We start from the raw sequence: 19,678 nt of genomic DNA, 5'->3' as shown, positions 1-19,678 counted from the left end.
ATCCTGAAAATTTTTAAAAAATATCTAGGATGCCCTCATGAGAGAAGAAACACGGCAAATATTTCTGCAGACGATCGACTCTGATGCAGGGAAGAGAAGCATAGCGGAGGCGATGCTAATGGATTTGGAGAAACAGCCTGGATTTGTGATGTCTCTTCCACACACCTGCATGAAGGACGGGGACCCCATAGTCAAGAGGGTGGCAGCCATCTACTTCAAGAATGCAATAATCAAGCAGTGGAGAAGCAACGAGTACTCGGAGGCCCGGAAGTATCTTGTGGAAAACATATTGGACTTGTTTTTGTATGGGGATGAGGTGACTAGGACGGCATACAACGCGATCCTTGTGAATATCTTCAACAATGAGAAGCTAAGCGACTTGGATGGGATGTTCCGGAAGGCAGCGGGGTTTATGAGGACCTCAGAAGCAAACCATGTGCTTACAGCGCTGAACATGTATGAAAGGGTGTTTGATGCAGAGAAGATCAAGTACAATCTTGAGCAAGTTCTGGGCCTTATGTTTGACACAGCGGGAAAGGACATTCTGGAGAAGGTGTATGGATTTCTAGAGTCTGGAAACTACGGTATGGTCAAGACTGGGATGATTGTGCTGTCGAAGTCCTACTGCTACTACTCAATACCAGACTTCCTCTCTGCAATAGGAACCTTTTCGTATGTATTCAATCTTTCTCTCCGGATTCTGAACCTAGAGGGCAGCAACGAAGACCTCCTTGAGAGCAAGAAGTGGGCGGCATACTTCATGTACAAGTCGTGCAGCAAGGGGATCAAGAAGTTTTACAAGAAAAGCGAGCTTTCCGAGTATATCACGGACATGAACAGGTTTCAGATGGTGTACGCAACGTTTCTGAAGATCATACAGGAAAGGTCACAGCAGACCATCGACATCGAGTTGTATGCCATAGACTTTTTTGTGCTGCTGACATCCGATGCAGATTTTTTCCGGTACATGGAGCCGAATCTGTCGTACTTTATCTCTGGATACATCCTGCCCTTGTATTCTCTCTCTGACTCTGAGGAAGATGACTTTGAGAATGACCCCGATAAATATCTGAGGGAGAAGTACAACTTTTTTGGCAACGGCCTGAGGAGCAGCCTGAACACCTTGTTTTGCGAGATTATATCGAAGGTAAAGCAAAAGGAGGAAACTTTTCAAGGGATCATCAGCTACCTGCTCTCGATTCTCGGAGGCAGCAAGGAAACCCCAAGTAGAGACAACATAAGAGCGGCATATGGATCTTTCTTCTTGTTGGCAAGCATAAAATCTACTCTGATGAAGAAAGCAAGAAATGTGCTTGAGTACATTGTGGCCAACCATGTAATTCCAGCACTTCGCGGAAATTCGTGTATTCTGAAGTCCCAGGCTTGCTACTTTCTGTCAACAATAGAGGAGGATCTTCCGATCAATGGCCTGGCCCTTGAGGCTTTGGACAACACACACAAACTCATGAAGTCGAGCCACAGGGCGCTTATGGTTGAGAGCACACTTGCAATGTCGTTCTTCCTGTTTAATGAGGCATCCTCTGAGAAATTCAGGCAGCTGATTCCCGAAACTGTAGAGTCGATACTCAGCCTCTCCAACACATATAATCTTGAGCCTCTGACGATGTTGCTGGATTCGATCATTGGATACTATCCCGAGGAAATATCGAAATACGCACCGGAGCTTGTAGGGTCTATATCAAGGATCACGTTGTCGCATCTGATGAACGAAAGCGATGTAGGAGAAGACAAGCAGATGGTTGTCTCTGGCTTCCTTCGAAGCATCGAGAGCCTTATTCTGTCTCTCGACCAGAGGTCTCTGGTGCTCAAGTACTCATATGTGAACTCTTACGACGTTATATCCTTCATTTTAAAGGAAGAAAAGTCTGACTTCTACCAGGAGGCCCTGGACATACTGAATGGATATGTGTATATGATCAAGGAGATAGAGGGCTCCATGTGGGGCCTGTTCCAGATGGTGCTGAATCTTCCGATTGACGAGATAACGGTATACTCGACAGAAGTAGCAGACTTGATCGACAACTTCATAACATACGGGAAGACAAGTGTCATGGATGCAGGCATACTGGGAAGCATCTGCTCTGTGATATCAAAGCTTTGCCTGTGCAACGAGGAGAACTTCCTTGACGAAGACTTCATAGGAGGATGCCGGATCATTGAGTCGATTATCCTGAACATAGGAAACGAGCTTCTCTCGAAAGACCCCTCAAGACTTCCGCTTTTCATCTCTGTTGCGATCTCTGGAGAGAAGATGATTGATGAAGATGGCCCTGCAATTGTATATGCGCTTGAGCTGATAATGAACTGCTTCATTCTGCGACCAAAGGAGACCATCCGGATCCTTAGGGAGCAGAAGTATCTCCAATCATTCTTTGAAAAGCTCTTCAGCCAGAAAAACAAATTCAAAAGAGTGCATGACAAGAAGATATGCATGCTGTTCATAGGAACCATTTGCAGGCTTCAGGACGGAGCTCTTCCTGAGCTTGACGTGCACGGTCTTGGCGAGGTCCTTGTGGCAACGGTCACCTCCCTCCCTGAAGCCATAAGACTAAGGAACCAGATGAAAGACGACGAAGACGCTCCACCGCCACTCGTAAACACAGAAGATGATCAATGCCTCGATGCAAGCGACATCAGCTGCACGGACATCCTAGAAGAAGACATTTACTTCGAAACTGAGCTGGACAAATTCGAGCCGTTCGGATACATCTCCTCGATACTCTCATCTCCTGCATCCGGCACCTATGCAGAGAAAATCATCTCCACAATGACGGATGAGCAAAAAGACTCCCTCTCGACTGTTCTAAATGGTGAAAGGATTATCCAGAAGATATGAAGCATTAAAGACATTTATTCTGATTTGGATGCTCAAGGCTTCCACAGCACTCGAATGGTCTCCAAAAGCTCAATCAGCTCTGCTTAGATGAACATTGAATATCCTGCTTTTATTCAATAAATCGTCAGCAAGCACATCAAGGTACATGAATGTCCTGTTGTTCTGTCCATCAACCACAGGTATCTTTCTAAAGTCTGCGAGAAACAACCCAATTAGAGGCCTGTACTTGTGAAACCTCTTGGAAAGCCTCAGATAAAACAGAGAAGCGGCTATAAAATACACGTTTCCATGAAACATTTCTGCCGGAGAGCCCAGAGGCTTAGGCTCGAGAGGCTTCAGATTCGCCAAGTCCACAGCAACAGCATCCTCACTCAGAGAGGTGGCCCCCATCTTCTGGACAAGACACAGAAACTTGTGCGGAGTGCCCCTGATAAGGCCTCCTATCGAGTCCAGAGAGCAGATGCTCTGAATCACATCCGCATGTGTGAACGACCTCATCCTCTTGAACTCCTCCGAGCCGAGTATCTTTTCTCGCGTCATTCTGTTGATGCCTTTGTACTGCATGGGGACAGATGCATACAGACCAAAATATCTCCAGGCCTCAAGATTTATTCCACTACATTTTTTCAATCACACCAAGAAGTCTTTTCGACTCCTTGAGGATATCTAGGTTTTCTACGCTCAGCCCACTGTATCTCATCCTAATCTCATCATTGTAGCTGTCCTGCTTTGATTTGATTCTGAACAGACACTCCCTGAAGTACATTCTCCTAATCAGCGCCTGTAGCTCACCAGGGGCCTCCTCGCTCATAACCTTCATCTCCCTGGCGGATATCCCAAAGAAGCTTGTTGCTACCTCGTCAAAGAGGCTTACCCACATCTGCCCACTGAAGTCTCCAAGATGCATGGTCACCATGTACCTGTAGTCACAATCTTCGTATGTCATGTTACATCTCTCGCATCTGTAGCACCCGCCGTCCTCCATCACAACCTTCTTATTGCACCCCTCGCCCTTACATGACGTGTACCACAGCCCGTCTTCCTTCAGAAACATCACCGTTCCTTGGACCGTTGAATATGTCAGATCGCTTTCCTTAACCTCCTGGATCAGTCTTCTCTTCTCTTCTCTTCGGGGAAGAGTCACCTGCATGTCCTTGCCTATCGACTGGTACCATCCTTCAAGCTCGTGCGCCTCTGCAATGTCCGGGTTGGTCACAACCTGAGACCCTCCAGTCGTTGATATCGAAATCCCGTTGAACTCGCTGACCTTAATGGACTTGAGTGCAAGAACCATTCCACTTTCAATCTCAAGCTCAGCCTTCGGCCCCCACAGCGTCAGCCTCACACTTCCGCCATCGTCGACAAGAACAGCATCCCTCTTGAGAAGTTCGCTCTGCGTGCTTCGCACCATCACTGTCGAGGGTGCATACACTTCCTTAACAACCCCAATCGTGTCGCAGTATGCATTTCCAAGCGTCAGGTCAGAAATCTTGACAAAGTTGAAAAAGTACTTCGGAGACCCGTCGTCGGCAGCACGGTGGACCTCAGAGCTCTTGTCCAAAATAATCTCATAGTCAAATGGATTTGTGGAATATTGCTTGTTCGCCATCTTAACAGTTCCCTTTGCAATGGTGTAAACCTTCCCCACCTCAACTATAGGGAAGAAGATGTCCACACAATCAGAAAAGCATATTATCTTCACCTGTGCAGTTCCGTCCGAAACCTCGAAGTTGAATACCTTGCCCTCTCCTTTCTGGTTGGTGAACCTTCTTATGTCGCTCTTCATCACCACCCTTCCCTTTATGGCCCACTTGTTGTGGAACGGATTCAGCATGTTTATGGCCGTAAACTCTCCTTCATCCTCGGCATCTCTCTTCACCCTTTTCTTGTCCTCCTCATCTGGTGCTCTGCGATGCTGGTTGACCCCGTTCGTATGCCTCTGGTTTCCGGGACTTGCCTGATTGTCACTGAAGGATGCATTTCCGGTGCTTATGTTCACGGGCTTCCCAATCTCAACGTTGCAGTCCTCATACGCCTGGATCTCCTGGATGTATATGTACACGCTTCCGTCCTTGGACCTTACACTAAACCTTCCAGGCCTGATGAGGCTGTATCTGCTCACAAGCCCCTTTTCAAAGTGAGGCGTGAGCTCGCTGGAGAATATTCCCTTCATGTAGTTCACCCCGTCAGACAGGTTAACTCGATATCTCTGCTTGTCTCCAATCGCAACAGATAGCTTTCCCAACGATGTGATCTGGAGAACAGGATTCTTGTACAACGGATTGTTGGCCTGGCTGTTGTAGAGGGCTTCGACTGTTCCCGGCTCGAGTTTCATGGGGGATCCAGAAGTAGTAATTGAAATACCCGTTCCCAACGGCTGCAGTTTCAGATGGTGATATATGTGGAGATACCAAAACACCAGGAAATATAGGCCGATGGAAGAATGGGATGGCGATGTCTTTACATGGAATGCAGGGAAGGAAGACATCTACACACTTATTGAGAGCATCTTGAGACTGCTAAAGAATGGATGTAAGGGCATGGAGAACATGGTTGTAAAGTATCTGGGCACTGGGGCTACAGACAGCTTGTACATGTATTTCCCTTGGCTCAGAGGAAGAGACTTGGAATCCAGACTGTCTGTTGAGCATCAGATAGACAGATTCTGGAAGATCAGGTTCGAGCTCCACGAGGAACGGACCAACTCCATGGATAGATATGAAGACATTGTAAGCAGCTTTCTTGCACTCGACACCAAGTGCGGGATACTTGGAAAGCTGGAAGGACAAATGGCCCTGGTTGATGAAATCAGGAGAATCTACAGCATAACGTCCCAGGGGTCACCCAGGAAAAAGAGACTAAGGGAGTACAGATTACATGGTACACTGTGCCTCCACCCCGGAGCAGGGAGCATGAGATTGTATGCCTCGTTGTTTAGCCTAGATGCAACGGTGAAAGAAATAATCTTTCCGGAGATCGAGATCTTTCCGTCGTCAACGTTTCCCATTCTTGTGCCTCTGAGAACAGACAGGGGGGTTTCGAGGATTATATACAAGAAAGGGGACGACCTAACCAGGGACTTGTTTGTTCTTGAGACCATAAGATATATGTCCAGGCTGATGGGCGTGGATTTGGTGACATACAAGGTGATACCGCTGAGCAGAAAAGAGGGGATTGTAGAGGTGGTGGATGGAATAGACTTCACAAGGATCAGGAGCAGAAAGGACCTGGAAATGTATATTGAGGAGGACAGAGACCCGAGACACCAGGAAAGCTTTGAAAAGAGAAAGGTGTTTGTGAGCACCCTGTGTGGGTATTCGGTTGCTTGCTATGTGATGGGAATTGGAGATAGAAACCCAGGAAATATGATGGTAACAAGAGATGGGAAGTTTTTTCATATTGATTTCAGCCATGTGTTTGGCAGGGATCCAAAGCCCATCTCCTCCAGAATAACAATTGCCAGGCCCATACGCGACTACCTTGTAAACGATGAGCTGATCTACCAGGACTTTCTTGCAAGATCCGGGGAAGCATTCCTCCAGATAAGGAGATCGTGCCGCAAGATCTTTGTCCTGTGGTGTATACTGGCTCAAAACAGGATCTTTCAGTTTGACCTGAATGAAATCATCCCGTTCGCGCAAGCCCGGCTGAGGATGGAGATGTCAGAGCAAAGGGCGCTGGAACTTTTCGAGAAAGAGATCAGGGGTGCCGTCGGGAGCCTTAAAACGTCAGTAGCACATCTTATAAACAGAGTGGGAATGTTCTTAAGGAGATAGATTATTGAATGTCTGTGTCCTGCCCCTGATGGACTTTGGGCAGCTTCGCAGAGCATTCAGGGGCAAAATCGAAGAAAAGAAGTTTCCTTTCATAACGTCGTCGGCGCTATCTCTGGGTGTAGGAATCGCCATTCTCGGAAGACGGGGTGGATCTGACGACCAGAGCATTGTGGGGTACGTTAGACGAGCGGGGGCAAGGATATGCAGTTTTCTGAGGGAAAGAAACCAGGTGATTCCTGTGCTGCCTCCCCAGGAACGACCAAGGCCCACCGTTGTCTTTGACTGCGAGGACTTTCTTGTGAAGAAGAGGTTCTCGTTTTTCAATCTGGACTTCCTGGTGACCGGGAGGGCATTTGCAGATCTTTTTCTTTTCCATGCTGCTCACATATATGAGTTGGTTCATGTTTCGGGGTCGCCGGGAAGCTTCTCTAGGCTTCTTCTGCATAGGATAGATCCGTATGGCTGCATTTCCTACAAGGTGTATTGCAAGGACAAAAAGACGTTCAGCAGCGAGCATCTAAACAGGCCTCTCCAAAGAGTTGTGGTTGTCTCAACAAGAGAGAATGAATACCACAAAGACTTCGATGGAAACACCATAAAACTCGAAAGATGGTCAGGAGATCCCGAGCATGGGCTATTGGATCTCCTAAACTTTCTCCACAGCCTCCATTTCATGGGAATAAAAGACTTCAGAGGTACGCTGAGATCGTATCTAGGGAAAGACTTTTGCAGCGCCTTTGAGAAGGTGCAGAAGAGCATATTTGTGCAAAGAAACATGTTTTCTTGGGACGTAGGAAGAAGATACAGAAGTAGGATCAACGAAATCAATGAAAAGAGAATGAAGGACTTCAAAAGAGCAAAGGAAATTATGGACACGGATCTTCCGAGGCGGGACACGATAGAGGAGAGCTCCATTCTCCAGTATGTCTTGGGCCTGGCAACCAGGCTGCTCATCTGACAGATGCTAGGCATGAAATAAAACTTTGGACTATAAGCCGACTTGGAGGGCGTCCAGGATTTTTCAAGCTTTCAATGCCCTCAAAATTACCGGATAGAAACGCCCATCGGATGATAAGAAAGGAGGATATAATGTGTGTCGAGAAAACGGGCTTCGGGCCGTTCTGGGAGGAGTTTCTTGTGTTCATAGAGGTCGGCGAAAGGATCGGGGGTCTTTATGGCCTCAGGGTAATGAAGAAGAAAAAGATAGTGGACTATGGAGAGCAGAACATGATGCACCACGAATACTATGTTCGATCGAGGATAAGGCATTCCTTCCTTATCAATACAATATGTGGATTCCAGGACTACGAGCATCTATTCCTGCTCTCTGAACAGTCGCAGAACTACCTTATCAAGCTGATCAACTCTGAAGGAAGATTCTCGGCAAAGGTGTCCAGGTTCTATCTGGCAGAGATTCTGCTGGCAATCCAGCATTTGCATTCAAAAGGGCTTTCGTATGGATTTCTATCGCCAAGCAACATGATGATAGGAGACGACGGACACATAAAGCTGAAGTACGACTTCCTAAACAGGATAGATTGTGTTGTTGGGGATCCCGAGCGCAACGTTGAGTATGCATCGATAGATTATAAGGAGAGGGGAGAAATCAGCCCTGTGTCTGACTACTGGTCGATGGGCATAATACTATACTACATGCTTGTCGGGGTTACTCCGTTTGCGGCACCGGACACTGCCCTGGTCGTTGCGAGAATTAAAAGGGGCAGGATCGAGTTTCCAGAGTTTCTCGATGAAAATGCCAGGGACCTGATATCGAGGCTTCTGGCTGTTTCTCCTAGGGATAGGCTTGGATATGCAGAAGGTGATGCAGAGACTATAAGAAGACATCCATTTTTTGGCGGGATGAACTGGGAGGAGGTTCTGCAGAAAAAGGTTGCACCGCCGTTTCTGTTTAATACCACAAGAAAAGAGTGCCTTTCGAGATCTGCAAACCTCAAGGTTCTTTATACAACAGACTATCTTCCCGATCAAAAGGATGGATATGGGCAAACATTCCGAGGATACGGTGCCACATATGCACCAGACACCTATAGAAAGATATGGAGATGCGGCTATATCTGATCCTAAGAGCTCTCTGCTGCCGGGGAGGTCTGATGAACATTGAAATGTGAACTATTCATTTTTTTTCTCAGAGCTGTAGAATACCCTCCTTGTCAGCCTGGTGAGGGCATCCTGAAGAAACATGGGAATTCCCCTTGACACAATGCTGATTGGCTTGAATATCCAGGGTACGAAGTCCTCTCTGGCGCCATTCTCGATGTCCCTAAGAAGCCTTACAGCAACATAGTTTGCATCGAGCGTCCAAAAATCCTTGACCTCGCTGAACAGTGAGGTGTTTATCTTGTAGGGATAGATTATCATGGTGTCCTTCCCCTCTCTCCTCAGCGACTGGTTCAGAGTATGGATGAATGACTTGGAGGCACAATACATGGAATATCCTGGAAGCCCTTGCTGGGACAGCACAGAGTTGACAAAAACAAACTTCTTGTACCTAGTGTTCTTCAGAAGCCATAGATGCAGCTCCACATTTAGCCTCAGCATGTCCATCACCTCAGCATACTCCATGTCGTCGAACTTCTTATTTCCAACACTTGTCCCCAGGTTTGATATTACAACATCGAATGGGATTGTGATATTGGGCCTTTCATTCAGAAGATCCACCTGGTGATACTCCATGTTCTCGTGGACAAATGGCCGTGGTGACCTCCCAAACACATGAACATAAGACCCTCTTTTAATGAGCTCCTTTGTGATTTCCAGCCCAAGACCCTTGCTGCCGCCGGTGACGCAAACAGTTGTTCCTGCAAAGTTTATTTTTGCCATGGCAAGGCTCTGTAGAATTGTAAAAATATACAACATCCCTAAATGACAACACAGGAAGAGGTTTCGAACATCTTCAACAGCGACGGCAAGCTGCTGCAAATTGAATACGGCCTGGAGGCAGTGAACAACGGGCTGCCTGTTGTGACTGCCAAGTCCAAGGACATGATTGTCTGCGTGTCGAAAAAGATTCCTCAGGACAAGCTCGAGGAATCTGAGGCCACGAGCTTCCACAGAGTGTCTGAGAAATGTTATGTGGCAATTACCGGACTTCCAGGAGACACAGACTATGTTGTAAAGAGGATTAAGATGGTTGCAAACAGGAAGGCATTTTCGTTTGGGTTTGAGGTGACACCAGACATCCTCTGCAGATCGTTTGCAGACAAGGTCCAGCAGCTTATCCAGAGCTCTGCAGAGAGGTCGGCTGCATTCAATGCCTCTATATTTGGCTTTGACAAGGAAAGGCCGATGATCTATCAAACAGACATGTCTGGGATTTCGTATCCTTGCTATGCGACTGCGGCTGGGGAAAAGCATGGGAAGATGACTAAGTTTATTGAAAAGAACTATCGCAGCGACATAGACGACAAGGAGCTTTTTGAGGTGGCTGTCGGTGCACTGCTTGAGTCCATTGGAGCGGACTCCGGATGCTCCGAAGTTGAGGTTGCCTATCTAAAAGTGGGCCAGGATCTGTGCCATCTGTCTGCGAAGGAAGTAGATAAGATCCTACAGGACATAGCAGAAAAATAAAGCCATTCTTGTAAAACTTGGATTCTGTGAATTTGATTGGGGCAGACTTCATTTGAGCCCGGTATGGTAATGAGGATGATGCTTCTAAAACACTGGCTGCCGACTTAGGACATGGGCTTGGGCAGAGATGGGCCGGAACCTGGCATGGAAGAGAGGCTCTGGGTCTTCTGAGGGTACTTTCTAATTCCAGGCAGATCTTCAAAATTGTAGCATTCAGCAAAATTTTCACTCCTATATAAAAAAAGAAAAAATAAGCCCCAAAGGAATGAGCGAAATCGGATCTTCAGTTCCGGTGAATGAAAATAGACCTCTTTTGACAGAAGACGAGGTTGAGGCGCAGGCAAACTCATCTACGGTGTGGCCTCTGAGCCGCATCAGGGTAGCAAGATGCGAGTGGAAGCTCTGGGGTTCGTTGGCATTTATTTTTGGGGCTTCAGCTTACATCTACTCATTTTCAAGGGTGATGAAGGATTCGTTTGTACTGTCTAGACAGCTACCCATTGCCATTTCGTTTCTCAAGACATGCTTTGTCCTCCCGATATCGGTTATTGTTACCGGGATTGTGCAGAAGCTCTTGGTGACACGGACGATATCGAAGGTCTTCGACTACACGCTGATTGCATTTTCGTTTCTCTACCTTTTGATTGGGATGGTCCTCCTTCCCTTCGCAGAGAAGATCCAGCCGGGACTTTATTTCTCTCGGGACATCTTTGCAGACGACAAGATGGCATACAAGGGATTTGAGTTTCTGTTTGCAATCTTCCTGATATTCAACGAGTGGACGACAAGCTTTGTCTATGTATGTGCGGAGCTGTTTGGGTCGCTGGTGGTGCAGTTTATGTTCCTAGCATTTGCAAACGAGGCGCTTACGATCAGGCAGTCTACGAGGATGATGCCACTGTTCTATGTGATCTCCAACATCCTTCTTCTGCTGTCGTCTGAAAGCACGAGCTTCTACTCGAAAAAAGTGAGGGAGTGGGACTACAAGAAGACATGCTTGATCACAAACTCCTTCTTTGCTGTGTTCGGAGCCATGATAGCTGTTACATATTTGGTGAAGAAGTATGCAGAGAACACGATTCTTAAGAAGCAGCTTTTTATCCGGACTGAGGGAGTTGCCAAGAAGAAGGGACGCAAGTCTTCTGCTGGCTTTTCCGAAAGCATGAAGCTTATGGCGCAGTCGAAGTTTCTGGTTGCCATGGTGATGAATGCCCTTTTCTACTATGCAGGCACCAACCTCATTGAGTCTTCGTGGAAAAACGGAATAAGCGTTGCAGCAGATGCCAACAACATGGAGAAGAGAGCATACTCGGCCTCGATTGTGTCTGGGGAGCAACGTGTTGTTGGGGCTCTGGTTGCAATAATACTGCTGACGCCCATATCCACCCTTGTTCAGACACACGGATGGATAACCATGGCAATTGTTCCTCCACTAGTCACATTAGTGTCTTCTCTGGTGATATTTGGATCGGCATTCTTCAACTACTCGAATTATCCGGAGGGGAAGACAAGCGTGATCCTTTCCTCACTGGTCAAGGGATATAAGCCAAACTTCTATCTAGAATGCAACATAGGGATCTACTGCGTGAGCGGAATGAAGATTGCTAAGTATGCCTTCTACGATATTTCAAAGGAGGCTATTTCCCTTCAAATTGACCCTCTATACAGGCCTAGACTGAAGGCCGTCTATGATGGACTCTGTGGCAAGCTTGGGAAATCAATAGGATCGCTCTACGCAATGTTTTGGTCTGTGATGGGATACAACGATGTGAGGGCTGCTGCACCGATTACCCTTGGAATGTGGCTGATAATATCGCCCATCTGGATATACTCAGTTATATACCTGAACAGGAAGTACAACCAATCCATCCAGACTTCATCCCCAATTGATCTCGATCTTTTCTCTGGTAAAAAGGATCTTGAATAAATTAATAGTCCACTAAAACCTCTTGGGGTGTCACCTGTCCTTTCGTCTACGTAGGATGGACTGATAGCTTTATTTCGTTAGGCCACCCTCTTACACTTGCCACTCGACTGGTGATTTGCCGTGGTCCATGAGATACTTGTTGGCTTTTGAGAAATGCTTGCAGCCGAAGAAGTGGCTAGAGCTAAGCGGGCTTGGATGTCCGCAGGTTAGCACCAGGTGTTTGTTCCTGTTGATGAACTTGCCCTTTGCCTGTGCATGCCGCCCCCACAGCATGAACACAACATTAGTGCATTTCTCGTTTATAACCTGAAGAATACAGCTTGTGAACTCCCTCCATCCGATGCCGGCATGCGAGTTTGGTCGGTTCTTCGTGACAGTGAGAACATCGTTCAGTAACAGAACTCCCCTTTCTGCCCATCCCGACAGATCCCCATGGGAAGGAACCTCAAATCCCTCGATGTCAGAGCTAATCTCCAAGTATATGTTCTTGAGACTGGGCGGGACAGGTATCCCCACCGGAACAGAAAATGACAGCCCCATCGCCTGGTTATCGTTGTGGTAAGGGTCTTGACCCATTATAACAACCTTCGTCTTCTCCAGCGGGAAAAATCTCGAGAATGTAAATATCTTGTCGATGGGCGGCAAATGGTTTCTGTTTTCATGGAGAAATCTCTTGACTCCCCTGAAGTAATCCTTTCCAAACTCAGGCTTCAGATGCATCCTCCACCTCGGGTCGATCTTCTCTTCAAGCCTACAGTATTCGCATGGCTGCGCACATCCTTCGTAGGTCCAACCTGCTTCCAAGCTCTTACTTGGGCCTGTGCCTGCTGAAGTCTTCCTTTTGGAAAACATATCGTCTAGGCTTAGCTGCCTCTTTCCATGGCATCCCTTGCTCTCAGAAACGGAAAAGACCCCAGGAAGATCTTCTTTCTTCTCTCGATCCATTGTCATTCGTCAGGATGGACATTTGCTAAATTAAATAGCCCTGCCGTTATATAAAAATACACAGCTGCCAATGCAACACCTGTCCAGTAATTGAACCCCATGCCCTAAACATCCCAACAATTATTCCATAACAGTATTATTGGCCGCGGGATAGGGAGTAAGATGTTTGCTAGATAGAGATGATAGAATTATCCTTATTTGAAAGGACAAATTAAGTTATTCGCGCCCAGCCCTAAAGGAAAATTCCCGCTTTGTCCATAATACAGCCCGGTCCCAAAAAACTGCTTTCCATCGATTTTTATCAACACCGTTCACATCCCTAAATGAGCACATTTCAGCTATCGGCATCTTCTAAAGATTCTTATCTCTTCAGAACAGAGGAGGAGCTGGAGGAGGAGGTGTACGGAAAGACTGGCTTTTTCAAGCACATAAGAGTGGCACGAAACGAATGGCCTAGGGTTCTGTATCTGTCTCTTCTATTTGGAGTCATAACAATGGTGCATACAATAATGGGAAATCTGAGAGAAATGGTTCTTATGGGGAGGCAGGACCCTATGTCCATGTTCTTTATCAAGTCTATCTTTCTTCCGCCATGCTCTCTGCTCTTCATCTGGGCCATTCAACTAGGACTGAGCCTCTTCACTCCATCCAAGATGTTTGACATCACCCTGATCCTCTTCTCCGGATGTTACATCCTTTTCGGGCTAGTTGTGTGGCCGCTCAAGGGATACATACAAAAGGACTTCTACTGGTCAAGAGACATCTTTGGGGACGGAAAGATGGAGTCTCTCAGGATCCATTTTCTGTATCCCGTCTTTCTGGTTTTCAACGAGTGGACGTCTTCATTCCTCTTTCTGTGCTCGGAGATGTGGGGAGCTCTAGTAGTGTCATACTTCTTCAACATCTTTGCCAACGAGGTGTCGACAAGGAGGCAGTCCCAGAGATATATATCGGTCTACAACATATCGAATGCCATATCTATTTTCCTGTCTGCCGTTCTTACATTGGTATTCAACAAGTGGCGAGATGGGGTTGCATTTGAGACGAAGGAGCTGGGATTCAGGATACTGATCTTGGTGCTAGGCTCCACGGTGATCGGGATTCTCGCATTGAAGAAGTACATGGAGAGGGAGATCCTCCCAGCCCCTGTGTTTCTGATCAGGGAAGTAGAAAAGACGAGCACCGAGCGGAGGAAGCTCAAACTGGACGAGGCTCGGCAGACCCTGTCCCGATCAAAGCTGCTGATTGCCATATCCTTAAACGTGCTTCTTTACGGAGTTACCTCTACCCTGGTCGAGGCAACATTTAAAAGTGGGATAGCAGCAGGAGCCAGATACACAAACAACTCAAAAGAAACATTTGCAAACTTCTACAACGGGCTGGAACAGATAATAATTGCCATATCTCTGCTGGTGGTTATCAATACACCATACTCTGCCCTGGTCAAGAAGGGGGGCTGGAAATATCTAGCGTCTCTTCCAATAGTGATAGCCATGTTCTCGCTCTTTTCTGTGTTTCTGATTGCCTTTTACAACGTAGGAGCAGACAGTGGGGGGAATGTGCTGTTTGGATCTCTCTTCAAAAACAGAATGCCTACATTTATCCTCGAAAATACTCTTGGGCTTGTAACAAATGCATCCATGAAGATAGGGAAGTACCTTGGGGCAGATGTTTCAAAGGAAGCCATTTCGATGCAGATAGATCCCCTGTACAGGGCAAAGTACAAGGCTGTCTACGACGGGCTCTGCGGAAAGCTTGGGAAGTCTCTGGGATCCATAATATGCACGGTTATGACAGGGCTGTGGGACATAACGGACATCCGCAGGGTGTCAAGTGTGTCAGGAATCCTTATTGTTATCATAATTGCAATGTGGTATTTCATCCTAAAATACCTGAGTAGACAGTTCCAAGCTGCTGTAGAGGCCAACACCTATATTGAACTGGATGAATTTTGATGGGATGGCAAGCTCCATTTGACATCGCAAGTATGAACTAGAAGCCTAACGCCAATATAAACCTTATGAAACATCTTCTTTGCTTCTTATTTGGACTTCTCCCGCTGGAATACTACCAGAGGATATCCCTCATCCAATTTCCCACGGGCTATTAAATGGAAGCCTTGTTGAAATGTACAAGATTTTACCCCGGAGATGCCTGCAAAGAACATGTTTGGAATCATCGGAGTCGAATACCAGCTTCCCTCGCTTTACATCAGCCAAGAGGAGGTTGCCAACAACATCGACTTTGAAGTTGACAAGATCAAAATAGGGCTGGGGCTGGAGCAGATGGGTGTTCCGTCCCGAAGAGAAGACGCCATTTCCCTTGCACTGAATGCAGTCAGCAGGCTTATGAAGCGGTACAACGTCGATCCCATGGCCATTGGAAGGCTCGAGGTTGGTACAGAAAGTAATCCAGATGGATCCAAGTCGATCAAGTCATATCTTACAGACCTGTTTCCCGGAAACACCTCTATATGCGGCTGCGACAATGTACACGCCTGCTACAGCGGCACAAACGCACTACTGAGTGCAATTGCATGGATGGAGTCGTCTTTCTGGGACGGAAGGCTTGCAATCGTTGTTGCCAGCGATGTAGCCATGTACAAGGACAAGAGCTGTCAACCAACAGGAGGGGCCGGGGCGGTTGCAATTCTTCTGGGGCCAAACTGCATCTACAGGGTTGTTCCGTCAAGCGTCATCCACTACTTTACGAACCAGTTTGACTTCATGAAGCCTAGGGAGCTACATCCGTTTCCTGTTGTCAAGGGAAAGGAGTCGATAGAGAACTACAGGACAGCATTCGAGATATGCTATGGAAGGTTCAGGGAGAAAATGGCAGAGGAGAGCTCCTTCGACTACATTGTGCTCCACTCCCCATACACAAGACTCCCGGAGAAGATATGCATTGCAAACCATATAGACAGGAAAAAGCTTCTAAGGTCTTTGGAGGCGTCCAGAAGAAACGGAAACGCATATTCGGCCTCCCTGTATTTGTCACTAATCTCCTTGCTTGAGTGTCATGACGGAGAGGTTGGTGAGAAGATCTTGATGTTCTCGTATGGATCTGGGGCCTCTAGCTCCATGTTTTGTCTAGAAAGGATTTCTAAGGGATGCATGGTTACTGGGTTCCGGGAAAGACTATTGGAAAGAAAAGAGATATCCTACCAAGAATTCACGAAGATTCTCGAGGAGCCTGTGCCACAGGACAACTACGAGGCCCAGGAAAGAATCTACTCGCCTGGTTACTATCTGAAGAGAATATCTTCGTTTGCGAGGTATTATGAATACTTAACGGAATAAATCCTCTGTCCAGTGTGCTATAGCTCCAAAGAATGTTATTATTTTGCGCAGAAGCCCTCATGTCGCTGAAGGATCAGTTGCTAAGATTGAAGAAATGCAGAAGGGCACTCCACAGCGGAGAAAGGAAGAGAGTGCAATTTGGAGACACCGAGGACATGGACGACGAAACGATTCTTGAGCTCATTCCGTTCCGGACACCATACACAAGAACCAAGAGCCTGCTTTTTGACCGGCAGAAGCAAACGGAGGAAGAGGAAAGAAGGTTTAACAGGAAGTTTTCGGGGTTTTTGAAAGAGTTGGTGAGGTATGGCGAGACAAAAGACATAGAATATCTGCTCGACTATCTCGTTAGGAGGTACTCCTGCGATACTTTTAACCCAAAGGAAATGATTTTCGCTCTTCTCCCATTCAAGCAGTACTACAGGCAAGTTCTACATATAAGTGGGAAGTCCGATTTCAACTACTTTACCGTGCAGCCGACCTACTCGTACCAATTTATCGGGAATCTCTGCTTGAAAGAGAAATACTTTTTCGACTTCTTTGTGGAGTATTTCAAGCATTTCAGATACATTCGCGGATTCTGCCTTAGCGTGTTAGGATACATAGTTTCCGGACTCAGAAACACAGACAAAGACTTTTCGATGCAGCTCTTCGAGATATTATCTCATCTTGTTAGGTCGGGAGAGAACAGTACGGCATCTGACCTATTTTTTGAGATAAGAGATTATGTGGAGGAGGCTCTCGATGAGTTTGTTGGATTGCTAGCACCTTACTTCAACAAGGAGTACTTGATGTCGAGAAAACCTGAGAAGATGGAGCATAAGGCGGCTATTCCGCACGAGGAAGTAGCGTTTTTCAGTAGCATATACAGCAGTGGAAAGGATAGAGAGATTTTGGGGGACTGCAGTAGATACAAAAGTTATGTGGTATGGCTCCACAGGGAAGGATTGGCCCTTCGATCTATCAGCGAGCATGAGTTCAGGGCTCTGAAAGTTTTGTGTGGAGTTGAGAAGAAGGATATTGAGGGAGAGGCTTCTGACTATTCCGAGCTGCTTAAAGACCTGAAAGACAGGAAAAAGCTTGTTGAATTGCTAGCCCGGAGATTTCCAAGGGACATTTCTGTGCTTATCCCACACATGGGAGATGACGACAAGGCACATGTGTCTGGGCTGTTCCCAGGGCTGTGGAGAAGCTTGATAACTGAGGACAATCATGCCATGCTTATCATGAACATGCCGAGAGGAGCTGTGAAAGAGGACTTGATTGACATCATGGCGACTTGCCTGAAGTATGTGAAATACGATGCATCCGTATTTGTGGAATATTTAGATAACGAGATGCTTCTGGCGCTGATGGAACAGTGCTCAGAGGATCTTTCTGTGTGGAATATCATTGAGACATCGAAGCTCATGGGGACGGACCTGACTTCTGCCATCATTCAAAAGAGGCTTTACGCCAATCCGGCGTACCTGAACTACCTTTCCGAAAAGCCAAGAGGTCTTGCAATAGAGGTAAGCAAAAGAATATTTGAGAAAGTTGTTGAGTCTCCAGAGAAAAGATGTTTGGACGCACTATGCCGGTATCTACATCAGATAAGCGATCAGGAACTTGTGAATGACATTCTAGGATGGCTTGTGGACAAAGCGTGGTTCTATCCTGCCCTCTACTCTGGGTTAACTGCTCACTTGGAGTTGTTGAGCGAAAAGAACTGTGAGAGGATTCTGGACCTAAGAGGATTCTCGGAGAAAAACTATTTTGTTGTTGACAGGCTGTACAGATACAGAGAGAATACAGTTGACGAGTGTCTTATGGAAAAACATTATGGTGCCCTCCTGTTTTTGTGCAAAAGATACGGGTTTTCTAAGGTTCTTGGAGACAGGAGGGACAAGTGCACAATGGATTTCATTAGGGATGCATCGAAGCAAAGTCTGTCTCCGGAAGAAGCTGACGGATTTGTCCAGTATTCCTCTTCTCTTATTGGATCTGGAGATGGTAGAGTAATAGAGGCACTGCTCCAAGGTAAGTACATCCCTCATCTCATCAAATGCACCATGCTAAAGGAATGGAGTGCTGTAAAGATCATTATCATTGAGCTCATTCTCCAGTACCCCCAGCACAGGCAACTCTGCTTTGACTATTTTCTCAGCAACTATCTTGACTTCAAAGACGATTTTGATCTCCTAGAGGTAGTTGCTGGGGATGAGGTCGCCATAGATTATGAGAAGCTTGTGGAAGTCTTCCGGGGCTCTGAAGGCTATTTCAGAAGCAGACTTTCTGACATCCTTCTGAAGAACTCTTCATTCGACTCTTTGCGGTTTGTACCCATGATTGTGCCAAGTATGATAGAATACAAGAGAGAATCCATTGGAATACTCTTTGAGAAGCATAAGGACATTATGGGTCCTTACGTTAAAGACGTTCTTCTGGGTTTCCCGGAAATAGAAGACTGCATGCTGGAGGTCAATCCGAGGCATCTCCTTATAGGATCTGTTGGGGCATATGCAGATTCGCAGGATGAGCATCATCTTGACTTCATGTACAAGGTGCTCAGCATCCCACATGCATCGGTCTCACTTCCTACACTCGAGAGGGTTGTGGAGTTCCTTAGATCAAATGTTTCAAGAGTGAAAGACAAGCTCCTCGCGAAATTCTTCGAGGTTTATCTGAAAGCACACCCTGAAGCAAGCGAAAAAGTTCAGACTCTTCTGAGAACCATTTACGAAAGCAGAAGAAGCGCCTTCTTCGAGATATCTAAGGCATCGCTCTCTTCCTGCTATGGGATCTTCAAGCCATATGTTAACATCATGGTCGACATGATCGAGGAAAAAGACAGGGATGCAATAGCATTCATGGCGGACTACCTATACTGGGACCTGGAATGTTATGTTCCTCACAGAAAGCTATTTGAAATCCTCTTTGGATTTTATTGCAATGAGCCAGACGTCCTATATGCGAGATGTATCGGTAGCATCCTCAGACACTGCCCAGCTGAAATTGAAGACGCCAATGATCTGATACTTAGTCACATGAGGGGAGACAGGGTTGTTGTGATTCTAGAGCTACTTCAGGTGTTGTATCAAAAGGTCTATCACTTCAAAAAATGTCTTGTCAAAAGCTCTCCATACTTTGCACTGGTTGTGGACAGCACAAGGAAGGACATCTCAAGTGCTGCTAGGAAGCTACTTAGCATAATTGAGAGGAAGCACAACAAAAGTGGGTACCAAGTGCTCCAGCTGTAGCACCTGCACTGCTTAGGTACTTGAGAAGCGCTACTTTCAAACCAAAA

At 46.6% G+C, this 19,678-nt stretch overlaps 13 protein-coding genes across 13 annotated transcripts; 9 read left to right on the top strand and 4 right to left on the bottom strand.

The window, feature by feature from the left end:
• Positions 1-37: 37 nt before the first annotated feature.
• Positions 38-2,857, top strand: ECU10_0620 (uncharacterized protein; the record flags this gene model as incomplete). The annotated part of the gene is made up of 1 exon (NM_001042010.1): positions 38-2,857. One exon carries the CDS (start codon positions 38-40, stop codon positions 2,855-2,857), a length of 2,820 nt encoding a protein of 939 aa, NP_586177.1.
• Positions 2,858-2,926: 69 nt separating this feature from the next.
• On the bottom strand, positions 2,927-3,421 carry ECU10_0610 (uncharacterized protein; the record flags this gene model as incomplete). Its single annotated transcript, NM_001042009.1, has 1 exon — positions 2,927-3,421. The coding sequence occupies one exon, from the start codon at positions 3,419-3,421 to the stop codon at positions 2,927-2,929; it is 495 nt and encodes a 164-aa protein (NP_586176.1).
• A 52-nt stretch (positions 3,422-3,473) lies between these two features.
• Positions 3,474-5,192, bottom strand: ECU10_0600 (uncharacterized protein; the record flags this gene model as incomplete). Its single annotated transcript, NM_001042008.2, has 1 exon — positions 3,474-5,192. The coding sequence occupies one exon, from the start codon at positions 5,190-5,192 to the stop codon at positions 3,474-3,476; it is 1,719 nt and encodes a 572-aa protein (NP_586175.2).
• A 100-nt stretch (positions 5,193-5,292) lies between these two features.
• On the top strand, positions 5,293-6,633 carry ECU10_0590 (phosphatidylinositol 3-kinase VPS34; the record flags this gene model as incomplete). The annotated part of the gene is made up of 1 exon (NM_001042007.2): positions 5,293-6,633. One exon carries the CDS (start codon positions 5,293-5,295, stop codon positions 6,631-6,633), a length of 1,341 nt encoding a protein of 446 aa, NP_586174.2.
• Positions 6,634-6,661: 28 nt separating this feature from the next.
• ECU10_0580 (uncharacterized protein) lies at positions 6,662-7,591 on the top strand (the record flags this gene model as incomplete). Its single annotated transcript, NM_001042006.1, has 1 exon — positions 6,662-7,591. One exon carries the CDS (start codon positions 6,662-6,664, stop codon positions 7,589-7,591), a length of 930 nt encoding a protein of 309 aa, NP_586173.1.
• A 110-nt stretch (positions 7,592-7,701) lies between these two features.
• ECU10_0570 (cAMP-dependent protein kinase) lies at positions 7,702-8,712 on the top strand (the record flags this gene model as incomplete). The annotated part of the gene is made up of 1 exon (NM_001042005.2): positions 7,702-8,712. One exon carries the CDS (start codon positions 7,702-7,704, stop codon positions 8,710-8,712), a length of 1,011 nt encoding a protein of 336 aa, NP_586172.2.
• Positions 8,713-8,763: 51 nt separating this feature from the next.
• Positions 8,764-9,474, bottom strand: ECU10_0560 (short-chain dehydrogenase/reductase; the record flags this gene model as incomplete). Its single annotated transcript, NM_001042004.2, has 1 exon — positions 8,764-9,474. The coding sequence occupies one exon, from the start codon at positions 9,472-9,474 to the stop codon at positions 8,764-8,766; it is 711 nt and encodes a 236-aa protein (NP_586171.2).
• A 42-nt stretch (positions 9,475-9,516) lies between these two features.
• Positions 9,517-10,221, top strand: ECU10_0550 (uncharacterized protein; the record flags this gene model as incomplete). The annotated part of the gene is made up of 1 exon (NM_001042003.1): positions 9,517-10,221. One exon carries the CDS (start codon positions 9,517-9,519, stop codon positions 10,219-10,221), a length of 705 nt encoding a protein of 234 aa, NP_586170.1.
• Positions 10,222-10,486: 265 nt separating this feature from the next.
• Positions 10,487-12,148, top strand: ECU10_0540 (uncharacterized protein; the record flags this gene model as incomplete). Its single annotated transcript, NM_001042002.1, has 1 exon — positions 10,487-12,148. One exon carries the CDS (start codon positions 10,487-10,489, stop codon positions 12,146-12,148), a length of 1,662 nt encoding a protein of 553 aa, NP_586169.1.
• A 90-nt stretch (positions 12,149-12,238) lies between these two features.
• Positions 12,239-13,099, bottom strand: ECU10_0530 (uncharacterized protein; the record flags this gene model as incomplete). Its single annotated transcript, NM_001042001.1, has 1 exon — positions 12,239-13,099. One exon carries the CDS (start codon positions 13,097-13,099, stop codon positions 12,239-12,241), a length of 861 nt encoding a protein of 286 aa, NP_586168.1.
• A 317-nt stretch (positions 13,100-13,416) lies between these two features.
• Positions 13,417-15,048, top strand: ECU10_0520 (ATP/ADP translocase; the record flags this gene model as incomplete). Its single annotated transcript, NM_001042000.1, has 1 exon — positions 13,417-15,048. One exon carries the CDS (start codon positions 13,417-13,419, stop codon positions 15,046-15,048), a length of 1,632 nt encoding a protein of 543 aa, NP_586167.1.
• A 195-nt stretch (positions 15,049-15,243) lies between these two features.
• ECU10_0510 (hydroxymethylglutaryl-CoA synthase) lies at positions 15,244-16,392 on the top strand (the record flags this gene model as incomplete). Its single annotated transcript, NM_001041999.1, has 1 exon — positions 15,244-16,392. The coding sequence occupies one exon, from the start codon at positions 15,244-15,246 to the stop codon at positions 16,390-16,392; it is 1,149 nt and encodes a 382-aa protein (NP_586166.1).
• A 59-nt stretch (positions 16,393-16,451) lies between these two features.
• Positions 16,452-19,631, top strand: ECU10_0500 (uncharacterized protein; the record flags this gene model as incomplete). The annotated part of the gene is made up of 1 exon (NM_001041998.2): positions 16,452-19,631. The coding sequence occupies one exon, from the start codon at positions 16,452-16,454 to the stop codon at positions 19,629-19,631; it is 3,180 nt and encodes a 1,059-aa protein (NP_586165.2).
• Between the last annotated feature and the right edge of the window lie 47 nt (positions 19,632-19,678).

The sequence above is a fragment of the Encephalitozoon cuniculi genome, chromosome X (assembly GCF_000091225.2).
Source record: "Encephalitozoon cuniculi GB-M1 chromosome X, complete sequence".
Taxonomy (NCBI): Eukaryota; Fungi; Microsporidia; family Unikaryonidae; genus Encephalitozoon; species Encephalitozoon cuniculi.
The sequence above is the reverse complement of the archived record's forward strand: the minus strand, read 5'-3'. Positions and strand labels throughout refer to the sequence as shown.